Source organism: Marmota flaviventris, chromosome X (genome assembly GCF_047511675.1).
Source record: "Marmota flaviventris isolate mMarFla1 chromosome X, mMarFla1.hap1, whole genome shotgun sequence".
NCBI lineage: Eukaryota > Metazoa > Chordata > Mammalia > Rodentia > Sciuridae > Marmota > Marmota flaviventris.
Window position 1 is genome coordinate 93,688,069 of NC_092518.1, and position 17,292 is coordinate 93,705,360.

Consider the following 17,292-nt stretch of genomic DNA (forward strand, 5'->3'; position numbering starts at 1 on the left):
ATCACCTGGGAACTGGTAAGAAAGGTCAATAATTAAGTTCTACCCACCATTTTTGGAATCAGAAATTGGGGGGGGGGGAGTCTAGCAATCTGTGTTTTCTCAAGCCCTCCATGTAATTCTGATACACAATAAAGTTTGTGATTTACCATCCTAGCCTTTTTTGAACCTCATTCTCTGTTGTACTCACTTCACCTCCCCATTTACCTCTAAGCTTTTCTCATCATCATCTCTTTCAACCGGAGATCAAAAATTCACTCACAGGAGTCAGGAGGGCCTGACATAAACTCGAAATTTTACCCTTCAGAGGACTTTACGCTATAGTGGGATCAAAGGTTAAACATTAAGCTGAAAAAATAAACCTCTAACTGGGATTTTTATAAAATCAGTCAATGTATGGGATATAACTGGTAGACCAAAAACCTCAGTACATTCACATTTATGTCACTCAACCTATTGTCACTATTAACTAATATGGAACCTTTATGTGCATTTTCTCTCAACTACAAACAATTAATTATGCAAGTACAAAAATAGTGTATATTTAAGTACACATGTTTTTATCAGTTACTGTGTATATTCATACTTGGGTGCACTGGTATAGACTTGGATATCAGAAGGCTCTGCACCTCACCCCATTCCAGGACTAAGCTAGGAAGCCAGAATCTCTGTGACTACTCCTACAGCACTCTCATATAAGTTAGTGTATACTGTCACTGGAAATAGAATGCTCTTAGATGTGGTGCCCATTATGCAGTGCACAACCTGAACAGCAGTACTGGCAGCCCTGATTCTGCCTTATAGCTGGCACCTGATACCTTTCCCCTGGCATCAACCCTACTGCAGATATAAGTTGTAATTCTATCCAGATTGTTAACTACCACAAGTAACTAAGCATAGCATTTCCCTGCCAAATCACTAAATTTGAGAGCTGGAAATGGTCTTAGGTATCCCTAACCCAATTTCTTCATAGTTGATAAAGAAACTGAAGGCTGAAGAGACTAATATGTCTAAGTTCAAAATACTAGGCAATAACATATTCAGAACTGAACCAAGGTCTTCTATCTTTCACTTTGTTGCTCTTTCCCCTTATGGGGCTTCCTTTTGCTTGGAGGAATTGTGTGTATTTAAGATTTCAATAAGTCTCACAAACTTTATAAAGCCAATTTTTACTGAGTCTGTGTGCATCCTACTTCATGAATAATGAGGAAAAGGGAGTAAATGGGCAGGTTTTATCTTCACCATACATGCACTATTTGTTTTGTTTTGTTCTTTTAAAAGAGAGAATGATAAAATACTTCACTCATCACTCACTTTTTAATTAAGAGCAATAAACATGAAACTCTATTCACTAAAGTTTTTAGAAGTAATTTAAAGTCCATCAGTTTTTCACTAAGGCCATGGCGTATTAACTAAGAAACAGAGAACAAGGTCCTAGACCTGGCTCTGCTTCAAACTCAAGGGTGGCCTTAGCACAGCCACTTAATCAACCTGAGCTTCAGTTTCCCCACCTATAGAGCTGGACTTATTCAGTGATTTCTTAGGTCCTTTTGAGCTTTGATGATCTAAGACTCTGTGAGGAGAAAGAGAAAATGATTGGTGGAAGGGAGAGGGGTAGAGACAGATCTAAAAGGCAGAAAGTAAGGAGACAGAAAAAGGCTCTGGGTAAGAGAGATGAATGGGAAGAAAGTAAGGTGAAACAGAAAAATGTAGGGAGAAGCTGAAAAGTAAAGAGGCAGAAAGAGTCAGAAAACGAAGAGAGATAGGAAAGGCAGCAGAACACAACAGACACTAGTATGGCAATATGTAAATCAATGGATGTTTAACTGATGTAATTCTGCAATCTGTATATGGGGTAAAAATGGGAGTTCATAACCCACTTGAATCAAAGTGTGAAATATGATATATCAAGAAATTTGTAATGTTTTGAACAACCAACAATAAAAAATTTAAAAAAAAAAGAAAAAGAAGAGAGAAGATAAATTCAGTGGGCTCTTCCTGAGTGTCAGGATTATATTCCTTCTCCCCTCACCTGACACTCTCCGGTCTATGGCCATTAGAGCAGATCATAACATGTCCCCACCACCTCTGTTATTCACAACTTCTTCTGCCCAGAAGTCATATCATCTGGCTTTCCTTTCCACGTTTCAAACAGTATCTGTGAAATAAAGGTCAAGGCTACTGTGTAATTCTGAAAGTTCTGCATCTGTATATACCAGGAAATTGTGAATTTATGTCAGTATAGTATCATGTCATGGTACATCCTAGAGAAGCCTGTCCTTTATTATTACACATCTGCTACTCCTAACATTAACTGGTACATTATCTGGAAATTTCAGAACTTCCAATAAAAATTCTTATGGAAATTTGATGTTTTAAAGCAGAACTAAATGATTTGTCTTATTTGAAGCACTCCTAATGAGGGAAAATTTCAGAAGACACACTGGACTTCTTTGTTTGATCTGTTGATTCATTTGACCTATGCTCCCTCCTAGAGACTTCTTTAGCCCTAGCAGGCAGTTTTCTAGTCTCAGCTGTTTTCCTTCACACCCTGCCTTCACCCTAATCTTGATTTCACTATGTGATGTTATTTTCACCAACTCTCCTTTGTAAAGATAACCCCCCACACACTCATGATCTGACTGACCAACAGTCATTCCAGGAAATAACTCAGCTCTTTGCCTCCTTCCAAAACAAGGAAATATCTGACAGATTCTTAAATGTTGGTTATATACAAAAGTTTATTTTTCCCTTCTCAATTCTACATTGTAACCTTCCAACCCCAACAAATAAAACATACCACAATTGAACACATAAAATTTTCCAGAGAATCATAGCATATCCATGCCAGAAGAGGCCTTAGAGGTCTTCTAATCCAGCAATTATCAAGCCTAGCTGCACATATCAAGAACTTTAAAAACATAACAATTCTTGGGCCCTTCTCCATACCAAATGAATCAGAATTGCTAGGAGTGGGAACCGAGGCATAAATATTTTTTAAGTTACCCAAGGACATTGTAATGAGTAGTCAGAATTAAGAACTCAGTTTAACCCCTCATTTTGCAGATTAAAAACCAAAGTTATTGAGATTGACTTCAGAATCATAGAAGTGTCAATACATTTATAAAGCCACCAACCCATTCCATTTGACATTCAAAAGCTTACATTATATATAGTCTTTGATAGAGTAGAGCTGCCAATTCCAATAATTCAAGTTTACATTTAAGGCAAATGTCCTCTTTGATTAAATTAACTCCCTGTTAGGATCCAGAGGCTTCCTGCTATGAATTTAAGCCAAAGCTCTCAGGTATATTGAAAAAGCATATTCCATGTCATTTTGGTGTTGTGGGCCTGTCTTAGTCCATTTGGGAGACTGGATAATATATAAAGAACAGAAATTTATTCCTCACATTCCTGGAGGCTGGAATGTCCAAAATAAAATTATGGCATGTTTGATTATCTAGTGAGGACTTTTTCTTCACTTCCAAGACGGCATCTCATTACTGCATCCTCTAAAGTGGAGAAACATGGTGTCCTCACATGGCAGAAGGTAGCAAGAAAAGCTAACCAAATGCTACACAAAGTCTCTTTTATAAGAACTTTAATATCATTCATAAAAGAGGAGTCCTCATGGCCTCATCAATTTTTGAAAAACCCATCTATTAATACCATCTCATTTAGCCATTAAATTTCAACATTTAAATTTTAGAGGTAACACATCCCAACCCTAGCAAGGCCCTGTGAATTATGGAGAACATTCTCTTGAAGAATCCAATGTAGATGACAACTGAAAAATCATCATTTCTTGTTATGGACTTTCTCTGCAATTACTGTTGAAGTTGGGGGTGTTTGCTGCTCTTGGGAGTATCTTCAAACAAAACAAGGAAACCACACTGGAAAGGCCTCACTTAGGAAGGACAGCAGGACAGTCTCATTTCCCTTTACCACCTACTTAACTCTCTCCTGCTGAGAAGAAATAGTTCATCTCTTCAACTGATGAATGATTTGTTATGATTGCCAAATTCTAGTATCTTAGAACTTGGGAGAGGGAAGAGCCTCTTAAATTTTGAAAGAGAGAAACTTCAGTGAAATAAAAAAGGATTTATATTTTATCCAACAGAAGGTAACCTATTACTCAAAGAGGCAGCATAGTCTAAGAAAAAGAAATAAATGAATATTTTCAAAGTTTTAATAATATCAGAGGATAAGAAGTGCAGGAAGATCAACTAGAATTTGAAGAAAAGTAGTAGAATAGGCTCTGCTCTGCACAAATATGTCTCTAGACAACTCAACCCGAAGAGTTAGCATAGGAAGTGATTTCTTCTATTATTATTCTATTATTAGTCTTTGATTTATTCTATTGCATATTGTCTTGTTGTCCCCGATGTCTAGACAAAACATTGAAATAGGGTCTCAAGTACTTTTTCCACATGTACATTAAATGCAAGAGTTAAAGTGTAAATGAAGTTATAAGTAAGGAGATTAGTTGCTGAGGAAAATCATTGTCAAAAATGTTAACCAATGGGGCTGGGGCTGTAATTCAGTGGTAGAGCACTTGCTTCACACATTTGAGGCCCTGGGTTCAATCCTAAGTACCACATAAAAATAAATTAATAAAGATATTGTGTCCATCTGCACTAAAAATATGTAAAAAAGTGTTAACCAATCAAGTCTGTAAGTGGACACAGGCAAAAAAAAATTTTGAAACAAATTGCCAAAGCCTCAATATTCTTACTCAAAGACTAACAACTAAATCACTACCCCATTTTAAAACTCCAGAAGGCAGCAGATGAGATAGCTGTTGGGTGTCCTACTTCATAAATTGCTACTTTGGAGTCTTCATAGGTACCTGGAACTAGACTCCCTAAAGAAAATGAGAGCCCTGGGGACCTCCCACTTTGAACCTCTGAGATGATCTGGAAGCTTACACTGGCATGACTTCCTCTTTGTGAAAACATTAGGAAAGAAAGGTTATGAACAAAATTCTCATGATTTTTAAGACAGAACACTGAGCTATGGTATAGATACTCTGCTTATTTGTTTTTCTTTTCTTTTTTATTCATAAGAAAGAAACCATATGAATTAAAACCTGTAGATATGGGATTGATTAATATTCCCTAACATTCAAAACTTTTTTTAGTTCATCATTGGCACCTTGCATAAACTCCATATATCACCCAAAAAAATGGTTTTCATGCACTTCTTTCTCCCAGAGAGAATTTGAATCATAGACAGGAGGGACAATAAGTAATACCAGTCAGAATTTAATCCAGGACCCTAATTTTATAGACAAGAAACTGAAACCAAATTAAAGTTGAAGTGAGTTATTATATATAGTCCATAATTAAGTTATAAAAGTGTTTTTTTTATATAAAAATCTAACATTTGAAAAATAAAAAATACCAGAACTAGAACAATATCCCACCCTTATGACCCTCAGGACTGCCTCTTTGTTTTACATTATACTGAATCATATCAGTTTCTCAGCTTTTTTGCCACTGTGACTAAAAGACCCAACCAGAAATATTGTAGAGGAGGAAAAGTTTATTTGAGGGCTCACAGTTTCAGAGGACTTTGTCCACAGAAGGATGGCTCCATTCCTTGGGGCTCAAGGTAAGGCTGAACATTGTGGAGGAAGAGTGTGGCAGAGGGAAGCGGCTCACATGATGATCAGATAGAAGAGAGAGAGAAACTCCACCCCCCAGATACAAATACATACCGGCAAGCCAAGCCCCAATTTACACCTCCAGTCACACCCTACTACTTCAGTTACCACTCAGTTAATCCTTATCAGGGGATTAATTCACTGATTGGGTAAGACTCTCAACCCAATCATTTCTCCTCTGAACCTTCTTGCATTATGTCATACCTGAGCTTTTGGGGGATACTTCACATCCAAATCATAACAGCATCCTTCTTTGTGTATTTAAGATTAATGACAGAAGGAATCCCTGAAAGGAGTAAAATGGTAGAGAGTGAGTAGACTCGTGACTTATGGGTTTGAGTCGTAAATAGGCCAGATTCTCCACTCCTTGACTTGTTAACTTTTACAATTAAGTCTGGTAAAAGAGGGCTGGGAACTTCACAGTTGAATGACAAGATAAAATGGTATCTACAATCTGTGTTAACCTTTAAAATTGAACTTCTATATCTTCACTAAAGCAGTAGACTTATTTTACATTTCGAAGGCATAATAAATCAACAGGTTTCTCAATATTTTCTCCATATCTTCAAATGCATCTTTCTTAAAATTATAGCAATCCAGAATTAGCATTTCTATTTATTATTGTTTATGCCAGTCCCACTTCCAACTCCAACACCCTCATTTTTAAAATGAAAAAAAAATAGAGATCTAGAAAGGGCTATAGTGGCTGGAACAGGATTCTTTGTGTTATATTTCCTGATCTTGTGTTTTTCTACAACATCATGGTCTATATCACTCTTGTTTGCCAATAATAATCAATCTTAAGTACTTTCTAACACTCTGCCATTAATGGTCTTTGATCAACTGAAGATCACTAGTTGACTCAGTCTTGAGTTAAGCTCCTTCTGTACAAGATCATCACATTCAAAGTTCCAAGACAATGAATGGTAAACTATACTCAATCCCTACAAGATGTAAAACTTGACTCTTCACATAACCCTTGCATTAACCTGAACTCTCCCCAACAGAGCAAGCCCAGGGAGGAATCTACATCCCTTTCTTTCTTTATTTTCATATCTCAGCAGGAACACCTAGATTTGTATATGGAGACATAGACCTCTTCATGAAGGGCAAAGGAGAAAGTGCTATCAAATCTGCCAAAATCCACATACATTTGGACTTCAACTTCACTTTCCCCTAAAAAACTTCCTTTTCTAACCTGATTTCTCCCAACCTGCCAATTTTTCTAGACTGAATTAATTTTATATTCTCCAAGAGTTTACACTTTCAGACATTCCTTTTGGATGGAATTCTTGGCTTGGCTTCTTGACTGATTAGACTCAGCCAGCTGCAAGTTTGTGACTACACAGCAATTAAGGAAAATGTATGCTTCCCCTATCTTTTCCCATCAGAATCCCTGATACAAGCCAAATGCCAAAAGGGATCTGGAAGCCAAGAGCTATGTTCTTCTAGGGTAATGCCATCCTTTCCCACCTGTGCCAAAATAATAAAACAAGCAAATAAACAAAAACATTCCCTGTAAGGCTATCAATCCTCCTTGCTATTCATTTTTTTTTCTCACTTGTATAGAGAAAAGTGGTGATGATTTTTTTTTATTCTCATTATGTCAAAGTTGATACATAGGTGAAAAAGAAAAGATCTATCAACATAAGCAAGATTTTAAAACCCTAGGCACTCTGTTAATCTGAAGGTAACACTACTTGGCTATTTATGGTAATTTAGCAAGAACAGGTATACTTTAGTCACCCAAATATAGTTTATGTGTTAGTGCAAAAGAGAAGATATAGATGGAGGTTTTATAGATTTCACTAAACTATTGAAAGGGCTGTACAAGGAAAAAGGCTAAATCAGACCAAAATTTTTGAGCTGTGTTTATTGTTTTGACACCTTACAGTCAAATATCTAGGCAATTGACGTGAACTATCATTTTGTTGTGAATAACCCCAAAGAAGTAGGGATTTTAAAAATAGGTTTATTTCTTTTGACCAAAACTTAACTATATTTTGCTACATTTGGACAATGACTTATACTGCTGATCATCCATTTCTAGATAAAATATCTTGCCATGAAATCAGAAAGTTTTTTCTTAGCATACTGAGTTATACATTGCAATTGTTTCCAAGCTTGTACTTCAGCATCTACACTTTCTACCAGTTGAGATAGGGAATTTCATATAAGACAATTTCATACAAACCCATCCACCACTCAGAGTCCTAGTGTCCTCTGGCGGGTTTAGAAAGGGAGCCTAATATCAATGAGATTTTATGGCATAAGGGTGAAGTGTAGCTTTCCGCCACAGAGATAGTTTTGGCTTTCAGCAATACATTTTAAGGAACACAATATCAACCTTACAAAAGCATCTGATGACTTAAACAAGCAAGAGTTAGGGTTGTAAATGAGAACTAAATCAAATAGCTAAACAATTCGTTTGACTCCAACTTCACAGGATACTATTGTATAATCCATTCTCACACACAACTGATTAAATATACCTTTCAGTGTCACATTTAAGTGAATGACCAGTTTGGTAACTGAGATAAATTAATTCTGAAATATGGTACTGTGCCGTAGGAATAGTAAATGGCACATGGAGACAATTTGATGTGTTCATACCCTCTCCCTACATCCTGCTACCACCATACTAGAATTTATAAAGACTACTGCAGCCACATAGACTGTCATAAAGAGACACACTAGCAATCTTCAGCAAAACCCCTCCCCACATATTTTTTCTCTAAGCTTTTGTTTTCTCTTCCTAAGATGCCTATAGAAGCCAGGAAGATTTTAAAAAAATCAGTGAAAGTAGATTTTGTATAGAAAATATTGACTGATTTTTTAAAACTATCAACTACTACCACATTTCAGGCAGTTGTCATGAGACACAAGGTTGACAGATCTTTCAACTTTAAAAAAATTATTGACAGACAATAATTGTATATCTTTATGGGGTACAGTGTGATGTCTTGGTACAGTTATACATTGTCTAATGATCAACTCAGAATACTTAACGTATCTCAAACATTGATCATTTCTTTCTAATGAGAACATTCAAAATCCACTTTTATACCTATTTTGGATTATATGCTTCAATATTGTTATTTATCATCACCCTTGTTCAATAGAGCACCGATATTTACAACCCAAGTTTTAAAGAAAACCCAGAGATACAGATTTTTTATGTGTAATTTTAAAATTCTGGATGCTTTTTTAAAATAATCATGAGGGTCAAACAAAAGTAAAAACCAGTTCGTAATCTGTTACCTGGACAAATTCTATCCTTCTTTCTTCACTACTTAGCCTTGGTTTTGGGCTTCTGAAAAGCCTCCCTTCACTGGTTTGCCTCCCTCTGAGTCCTTCTGCCTTTTTGGATTTCTTTTTTGCAATATGGGGCCTATTAACTTTCTTCTGTACTATGATTTGTCTCTCTAACTTAAGTATAATTCCCTTGAAGGCAAGGATTACATGTTATCTCTCATAAAGCCTAGCCCAGGGCTAGGACATAGTAGCAGACCCTTAATAAAGATCACCTATTACAACATAATCACAACTAGAAATCTTGGTGAAATTCAGTCCTTTTTTTTTTTTACTAGTTGATTCATTCACCAAACTTTTACAAGTGCCTGCTACATTATAAGCACCATGTCAGGTGCTATAGGCTATCATTTTAAAATACCACTGCTCTTGAGGAACTAAAATTCAAATGTTGAATCCAAAGATACAAAAAAATTTCTATATGAAGTCAAAGCTAATCTATTGACCAAAGTGCAGTGCATTTATTTCCACCACACTGTTCTTTCAGCACTGTCCAATTGAAATGTAATATGAGGGACAATAGTAATTTTAATGGACATTGATTATATACATCTATGTAGCACAGTGTGATCATTTGATGTGTGTATACAATGTGAAATGACAAAACTAAGGTAATTAGTATTTCCATATCCTTAAACATCTACCATTTCCTTATATTGGGAAACTTCAAACTCCTTTCTTTTGATTCTTTATAAAATATATAATAATAAGTTGTTGTAAATTATAGCCACCCCACTATGCTGTAGAATGCTTGAACTTATTCCTCCTATCTATTCCTCTTCCCCCCTACCCTTCCTAGCTTCTAGTGATCACTCTTCTACTCACTACTTCTATTAAATAAACTTTTTTCACCTTCCACATATGAGTGAGATCATGCAGTATTTGCCTTGCTGTGCCCGGTTTATTTCACTTAACATAATGTCCTCTAGTTCTGTTCATTTTGCTGCACATGATAGAATTTAATTCTTTTTGTGGCTGCATAGTATTCCATGCCACATTCGTAAGTTTGTGTATTTTATCAATCACATTAAAAAATATAAGAAGAAGCAGGTGAACTTAATTTTAACAATGTACTTTAACCCAATATATTTAAAATATTATTTTGATATCTAATCATTTTAATTTAATGAGATATTTCACATTTGTATAAGAAGTCTTCTAAATCCAGTGTGTATTTTATTCTTAAAGAACATCACAAGCCATACTAGGCATATGTCAAGTGCTCAAAGTGGGGATTAATAAATGTTACATCCTCCAGAGTCAGTAGTATTCTGCTGGGTCCTTTAATCAACTGAATTTTATTGATATGATGCCTAAAACAAACATGAAATCAGAGGGTCACAGGGGAATGGATGTTTTTGCAATGCCAGGGTTGATTTGCCCTAAGATGCCAGTTAAATGTTGTACAAGATAATTGGAAAGAAAACCACACATGGATCTTTACCATAATACCCCTAGCAAAGGGAGGCAATAACCCCAGCCCTCACAACTCACAGAGTAACAAAGACCAAAACAGAAAAATTAAAATGCTCTTGAAGAGGCATCAAAAGAGAAGGGTGAGGGGACTACTTAGGGATTGTATCTCAAACTAATAAAATGGTGACCCACATCAAGGGCGCATTCAAAACAACACCACTGAATACTTTTTAAAAACCTTGACACACTTTCTCATTGTATTTATCTTAATAATATCAGGGCCAAGAATCATTAATCTCCATTTTATACATAAAAACACATTAAGGAAACAAAACAAAATTAAGCAAATTGTGTGAGATCCCCTAGCCTTAGGCAAAGCTGGAACTTGAATCCTTGGTCCCTGGCTGTGGGCCCAGAATTCTGCCCATAAGACCACTTGTCTTGCAAAGTTGCATCAATGCGTTGCCAAAGCAACAGGTTGAAAAGTAGAAAAATTCAATCATTTGTTTGCTTTGTCTACATGATTCCAAACAAGTAGGCTGACTGGAGTTTTTTTTTCCCCCCTCTTACTGAATTGGTCTCTTGTCTGAGCATTACATAGACACAATTTAAACATGATTCTCTCCAAACATACCCATTAATTTGCAGTGAATGTAATTATTTTCTACAAATCAATTACCAGACACATAGAGTTTATGATGTCTATCCACACAGTCAGGTAGGTCTGACCAGGACCTGGAGGGAACACTGGATTACTTGGTGTGGTTGTTTTGTTCTGTTTTGTGCTGGGGACTCTGACAGCCTCATTTTGGCTTCATTTTTTCCATAACCCCATAATGGTCACTCTGTGCAATTTATTAAAGCCAAGAGCCAGAGTGGGGAAAACAACCACTGAATCAGAACGTTTGGTCAAGTTGCTCTAAAAAGTCTGTGATGTCACTGTAGCTTTAAGTACTGGCAACCTAGTCGGGTTTTGGTTTTTCTCAGTGACTTCACTGGTTTGTAAACAAACAATTAATGTGTTTCTAATTGTCTGCCAACAAATATGTTCCTTATCACTGTGGGAGCTGCTGTCCTGTGGAGAAAATTAAAAGAGCCCTGTAGTGAATTCTTGGGTAGAGCACATGAATCTTTTGGCAAAGTAAAACATCACTCTCTAACTTTTCTGTTTCATATGCATAATGAATTGTCTCAAAGCGGGCACACCTGTAAAAATAATCACGCTACAGAATACACTCTCATAGAAAGTGAATTGGACTCCCAATCCAGAGACCTGGGGGTGGGGTGGGGGCAGTGCAGATTCTGTCATTAATTAGCCAGGTGCAGATCACCTTGGATAAATAATTTAACCTCTTCATGCCTCAGTGTCTCCTATCTGGCAGGATAATAGTCCTTGCATTACACGCTTTATAGAGTTGTTTTGAAAATCAAATGAGATAATGTATGTGAAAGTGCTCTGAAAAGCGTGAAGCACTATGAAAGTATAAGGGCTCATTATTATCATTATCATCATTAGTATTACAAAGCATGGAAGAGCTTTATAGAAAAGCAATGCAATCTGCTTTGGAGTAGTAGAGGGAAAAAGAGGAGTTCAAAGAACCCTTTGTTTTGGGGTGGCTGGGTTCTTTGCACGTCTTTCTTTCTGAAAAAAACTTAAACAATCAAAACACACAGAAAAGGAAGGAACAGAGAGTCACTCTCCTGCAAGTAATCACCGTCTATTACAGAAACTCATCAGTCGCTCAGCTCTTCTGATTGCAGCCGTGGTGGGCAGAGAGAGAGAGAGAGGAAGGCAGCAAAGAGGGGGCATCTTTTGTGCTTTGTTAGCTGAAGAACCAAGGACCAAGTGACTCTGGGAAATGATGTGCCTCTCTCCCATCTCTGAGTTTTCTGTGACCACTTGAAGTACCAATTGTCTCTAACTCATTTTCCTCTCCAATCATTTTTCTCTCTAATCATGTCCCTCTCCAATCATTTTCCTCTCCAGTCTTCTTTGCCCTTCAGCCCCCAAGCTCCAAACAAACCCCCCACCCCTGTAGTTTATTTCTTTTTCTTTTTTTCCTTCCATTCCCAAGAATTGCAGGCTGTGCTCACTCAAAGCCCAAAGAACCAGTCCATTCAGTGGGAAACACCAACGAGAAGTATCATTTAGGGGATTGACAAGTAATATAGGCAGCTGAGTGTGACTCCATTTTCCACCTTGCCATGGGATGTTTTGGCATTGGGCAGACAGAGTCTGTTACTCCTCAAATCTCTCTAGAGGGGGAAGCTTTTTGAATGGATGCCATTTATTTTTGCTAAGTATCCAAGGATGTTAATTAAATACTTTATTCTTTGGCAGCAGCTAAATTAAAGATATTAAATCTCTCTTCTTAGCAGGGATATATCACAGTCACAGAAACTAGAAGAAAAACTTCCTTTGAACTAATGTCTTTATCAAGCGCATTTCAACAATCCATAAGCATCCCTTATTCTTATCAATTTTCTAATACTAGGAAGATTGGACAATAATAGTTTTCATAGTGATAACAACATTAAACACTAAGAGTAACACCTGCTATCTTTTTAATCCAGGATTTCACAGACTCATTAAAATATCAGAGCTTGAAAGGCTCTTAAACATCATCTAATCAAATTCCTTCACAGTGCAAATGAGAAAATTCTGGCCAAGTGAGGTTAAGTGGCTTGTTCAAGGTCACACAGCTATTTCATACATTCTAGACATTTACACCTCCACTCCATTCCCTACTAGTCCATGTAATAGTTTTGTCAGGTCTACCCTTACAAAGAGGTGATAGATGTATGGTTTGCAGGGTGGAAGGGGTAAAGTGGGGGGTTTGTGATTGATTTCATTTTTCACTTTCCCCAAAATATCCTAGTATGGAGAGGGTCCAACTGTTAAAAATGCAAGTATCAGAAGAAAGGGGTACCATGTTAAGCAATCTTCAGCCACTTATCCTCGATCTTGAAGTAGTACATCGGATTAGTTGGTCACCTACTAAGGACCTGAGGGAGGCAGACAAGGACTTGATAAAGATGATATTGGTGATTAGACTGGATACCTCTTGCTCCAGGGAAACAGAGAACAGAGATATGGATTGCCTGGGCAAAAAGTATGGATATCAAAGTGAGACACCTAGGCTTCCAACAATTAGCAAGAGAGTCCTGTGTCCCTGGGAAGGGGTCTAAACTTGTCATTTTTTTAGGCACCTACTATAAGCCAGTTACTTTTCTAAGTGTTTAACTTACTTAATTTTATTTAATCCCCACTACAATCCATGATTCCTAAAGCTTGAATTGTAGCCAGCTGCATTTCCTACTATACCATTCAGGGAAGGAGATACTTATAGGAGACACTGCTGAGGGGAAAGGAGGATAGATAGAGAGTAGACAGACCCTAAAGTTTTTTGGGTTTTTTTTTTCATTTAACCATTGTGTTCAGAGCCAGATCTACTCACAGTCAACAACACTGACAACACAGCTGAGGAAGTTATTCTTGGCATCATGAAAATACTTCACTCCAAATGGGGCTGGTAGGGATGGTAAATCACTATGGAAAAAAGAAAATCAGTGGGTCATGTAATGAGGCAATTGTACTGAAACATGACTTCCTGGAAATCAATATTAACAAGGCTATTATGGGCTTGTGTTTTGTGTATACAAAAAGAACAAAAAATGTACCTTATAAAGTAAGCACATCCATTAATAGACAGCAGGGCTATAAGCAAAGTAATGTAGACCATCATGGCAAAGGCAGGGTCAATGCCTGCAGAGAATGAGAGGAAGAGGAAGAATGACATTACCAGAAAAGGGCAGTAAATAAAGAGTACTGCAGAGTGACTCTTCATGCTTTCTGGTGACTCTAAAGTCAAGCCACATCTACCTAACCTAATTCCATTTTTCTACAGCACAATCTGTCTTGTTGACTTTATGGACACAGAAAGCAATTTCACTGTTCTGAAGCAAAACCACTCACCACTCTGACAATAACAAATCACATGAATTAAGGGTGACCAGAGTGTTTCTTTGGAGGAAAAAGTCCACGAATGGAAAACTTTAAGTACCTTAATTTAAGTTGGAGTGAAATAGAGTTCTTGAGAATAAATATGCTATCTCACCTGTGAAGGGTAAGCATTACGTTGCTTCATAAAATAAAAGACCTTTTTAATTCAACTGATCCCACAGACCTCATAGGTTACAGATGAAAAATGTAATACTCATCTTTCAAGGGTGAGAGTGAGCCTGGTTTTGACGATTAGTGCATTTATCAGGATGTAAATTGGTCTCTGTAAAATCTAAGTATTTGAACAAATTTTTGGATTTCAGAGGGAAATACATGATGATGTGAGTGAAGAGGTCGTTTGGTATGTCATGCTAAAGCAAAATAGGAATCAAAGCCCATTTGAAATAGATGTGTTTGGTTTTGGAAGGGTGTAAGGAACACTTGTCTAAGAGTAATATGGGTCCTTTCAAAGTTCCCCTCTGGCTGTCAGAGATTTGATGATGTTTCCCCTCTTCCACAAACAAGAGGAATCCTACCAGTCAATCAAACTGCAAGTATTAACTGGATGCCTACTGTGTTGGCCAGTTGCAGGGGGGAATAAGGATTATTAGCTATGGTCCCTGCCCTCAAGGTACAGTATATTTGGGAAGTGGGGAAACCATCATACACAAGAAACAATTGAAAAGTAATTTTCTACTAAGATGTAAGGTGGAAACTTTTAGTGCAATAGGAGTTCAGAGAGGAGGGGGTGTATTTCTGTGGTAGGACCTGATTGGCAAGACTTGAATACATCAAGGGAGAGAGAGAGGTGATCTTTCAGCTGAAGAAACAATCACAGGTCACAGACTATCAAAGACCAATGAGAAGTAAAATGTCTTCCTCTTATTAGAATAACCTCTTTGGGAAAGAGTGAGAACCTTTTAAAAATGAATGGTGGGGAGGCATTTAAATCATGGATAATTTTTCAAGTCTGGAAAGTACCTCCTCTAGTTCTTATTATTTAAATTAGATCAAATGCCAAGACATTGATGTTACCCAAATGCAAATGACTGACTTTATGATTGTTTCAATATTAAAATATGTCGTGTCCTAAAGAGGTTCCCTGGTAAACCAAGCTGAATTAAATCGACTACTAGTGATTTGCCATTCCTTACCTCCTCGGCAGATCTTCCCTTCCGCAAACCAGCATTCTGCATCTGCTCTAGGGGACCTGCCACCAGGGAAGTGAATAGGTGTCCCTCTGAACTGTAGCAGCTCCATTTCCATGTCCTTACTGTAGGTACCATGGAGCTCTCACTCTTTCCAGCTTGGATCCAGGATTACATATTCTGAAATTCCATTTCCACTTGAATCTCTCCTTATCAATTGGTTGAATCCATAGAACTGCATGTATTTGGAATGCTGAGCCAGGCTGGCAGCACTAGCCTGTCCATTTTCTTTCATAGCATTATTCATGGCTTGTGCGATAAAGTAAATTGAATTGTAGATGGTTCTAAACAACAGTGAAACCTATTTTTAAAAAATTACAATTATCTTGAGCCCTAGTCGCCCTAGAGCGATCTCAGTGTATATTCCAAGCCTGTGTTCATTATTATGAGCTGCACATCTGAGTGGAGTAGAGCTATGAAGACCCAGAGGGAAAAAAATTGTTTCTGAGGACTTGCTTGCTTTCTCCCCTGAATTTTTCTGTTTTTCTCCCCCAGGCCTTCATATCTTTAAATATATCAAATATGACAATTTTATGAGCAAACCAAGTCATACACAATATATTTTTATGCTTCTAAACTAAGAAAGTGATTTAGGGTTATAAAGGGCACTAAAAAAACAAGCATGAAATAGACAAGGGGAGTTCAAAGGAAATTTACCAGGTTAATTACTGGTGCATTATGCATGAAAAAATCATTGTGCTGGTGCTACTACACTGATAGGTGTGTGTGTGTGTGTGTGTGTGTGTGTGTGGAAAGACTGTAAATAATGTGTCTCCACAGTCCATGCCTGTGCCCCATCTTAGTTTAAACTAGCTGATCTCCTAGACACATGCTCCCCAGAGAAAGTGAACTTGGAATCCAGTTTTTGTTTGGTTTGGTTTGGTTTGGTTTTGTGGTACTGGGGATCGAATGGAATCCAGTTTTAAACACATATCTACATACACAGTCACAGGGCCAAATGTATAGAAAATGCTGATTTTAGTCAAGAAACCTTATATTCTATTGGTGTGCAAAGTGGCAAAGTCTTGGTAAGAAGCCATGTAAAAGTGGTAAGGGTGCTATAGTATATTATATGAATTTGTCTGTTAAATAAATATGGTAAAAGCCATAATATTCATGTACAATGCCTGATGTACTGCTATTTAACCTTGTTAAGTTTATTTTTGGAATAAACCTTGTACCTTTTTTCCCAAAGTATATGACAGAAAATACATACAAGCCCTCCCATTTCTGTCCTCTCTCCTCCTCCACCACATAGGACCATGGCTTTGTGGTTTTCCATAACATTTCTCTTCTAAGTGGAGTTCAAGAAAGTTATGGTCATGTCATCTCACCAAGCATCAGAGAAAACTGATACTTGCTACTTCTGTTTTGAAAGGCTTAGAAAGCAAACCTCCTGTAACAAACTTCATTTGGAAAAAAGATGGAGGTATTTAAAGTTGAAGAAATAATTCATATGTTGGAAATGCAATCAAAACGCAGAGAGGTGTAGAGGCTAGCAAGACAGTGCCACAACTTGTTAATGTGGAACAGAGGGTTTTTAACTCTGGCTTCAAATTAAAATTACCCAAGAGTATTAAAAATACCAATACCAAACCCACCACAGACCAACAAAATGAGATACTTTAAGTTTGAGGTCCAGTAGTCATTGTTATTAAAATCTTCCTACACATTCTAACATACAAATGGGG

At 37.1% G+C, this 17,292-nt stretch overlaps 1 protein-coding gene across 1 annotated transcript in view; it reads right to left on the bottom strand.

Moving 5' to 3' along the window:
* The window catches only part of Gucy2f (guanylate cyclase 2F, retinal), a 98,822-nt gene that overhangs the window by 56,099 nt on the left and 25,431 nt on the right, over positions 1-17,292 (bottom strand). Inside the window, 4 exon segments of the mRNA XM_027934292.2 lie at positions 4,812-4,950; positions 10,198-10,287; positions 14,072-14,156; positions 15,548-15,902. Coding sequence (XP_027790093.2) covers positions 4,812-4,950; positions 10,198-10,287; positions 14,072-14,156; positions 15,548-15,902 — 669 coding nt within the window.